General features: G+C 37.8%; 1 protein-coding gene across 1 annotated transcript; it reads left to right on the top strand.

Moving 5' to 3' along the window:
* Positions 1 to 206: 206 nt before the first annotated feature.
* Positions 207 to 913, top strand: LOC109208959. Its single transcript, XM_019372114.1, has 2 exons — positions 207 to 301; positions 484 to 913. The coding sequence occupies exons 1-2, from the start codon at positions 207 to 209 to the stop codon at positions 911 to 913; spliced, it is 525 nt and encodes a 174-aa protein (XP_019227659.1).
* Positions 914 to 1,156: the final 243 nt, after the last annotated feature.

Here is a 1,156-nt window from a genome sequence, read left to right as displayed (position 1 = left end):
TGGCTAGAGCTTACACGATAGAGAAGTTTGAGTACCATATGACAGAGATGTGCAAAATTGATCCGAGGGTGCATCCTTACTTGTTCGAAATTGGCTACAAAATGTGGTCTAGGGCATATTCCAAAGTGAAAAGGTCGATGGTAATGACTTCCAATATTGCAAAGTCAATTAATGCAGCAAACAAGGATGCTAGATAGTTACCAGTAATGCGATTGCTGGAGTACATGACAAATTTGCTACAACCGTGGAACAACAAAAACAGAAAAAGTGCAATGGAGACATCTACAGAGCTTGGCGAAAAGTACGACAAACTCCTTCGGGAAAATCTGATTGCATCGGAGCAAATGACGGTAAAATGAATCAAATATAATGATGCTTGGCACTGCTGACTTGCATTTACTGCTTGTATAAGGATGTATAACTCTATATAATAATGTATAGTGTTCTTTAACTTCTTCTTTTTTTTTAAAAAAACTTTTGTAGGTGCGGCCTGCTACGGCAGTTTTATACTGTGTTTGAAGGGGTAAGGCGAAACATAGTATGCCTTGAAAAGGGAACATGCAGTTGCAGAAAATTTCAAATGGATGAATTTCCATGTCCGCATGCTTGGGCGGTTTTGAAGAACCAGCAGCTGAAACCTGGCCAGTATTGCTCTTTTTACTATAAGAAGGATAAACTCCTTAGAACTTATGAATTTCCAGTGAATCCGATGCTAGATGAGAGTTTATGGGTAATCCCAGCAGAGGTGCTGGAAGATGTGGTCCTACCACCTAAAGGGAGACGGAATACAGGAAGGCCAAGAAAGGAAAGACTCAAACCTGCTTCAGAGAAAGAGTCTAAGAGGGCGTTTTCATGTTCTGTGTGTGGACAAGGTGGTCACAATAGAAATACATGTAGGAATCGACCAAAATAAATAGTTGGAAACATAACACTTCCTATTACATTTGTTGTCATGTTGAGTAGTTAAGTTTCACAAATAATAGAGTTACAAATGTTGAGTAGTTAAGTTTCACAAGCAATTGAGATGTTTCATTATACATGTTTTGGTTATCCAACAACAGTGTCTTGCTGTTTTTACTGGTGCTAAATATATTGATAGATTGTACAAATACAAAACAGAATTGCAAACAATCAATGGTATTATATGTATACAGAT

The sequence above is a fragment of the Nicotiana attenuata genome, unplaced genomic scaffold, assembly GCF_001879085.1.
Source record: "Nicotiana attenuata strain UT unplaced genomic scaffold, NIATTr2, whole genome shotgun sequence".
NCBI lineage: Eukaryota > Viridiplantae > Streptophyta > Magnoliopsida > Solanales > Solanaceae > Nicotiana > Nicotiana attenuata.
The sequence above is the reverse complement of the archived record's forward strand: the minus strand, read 5'-3'. Positions and strand labels throughout refer to the sequence as shown.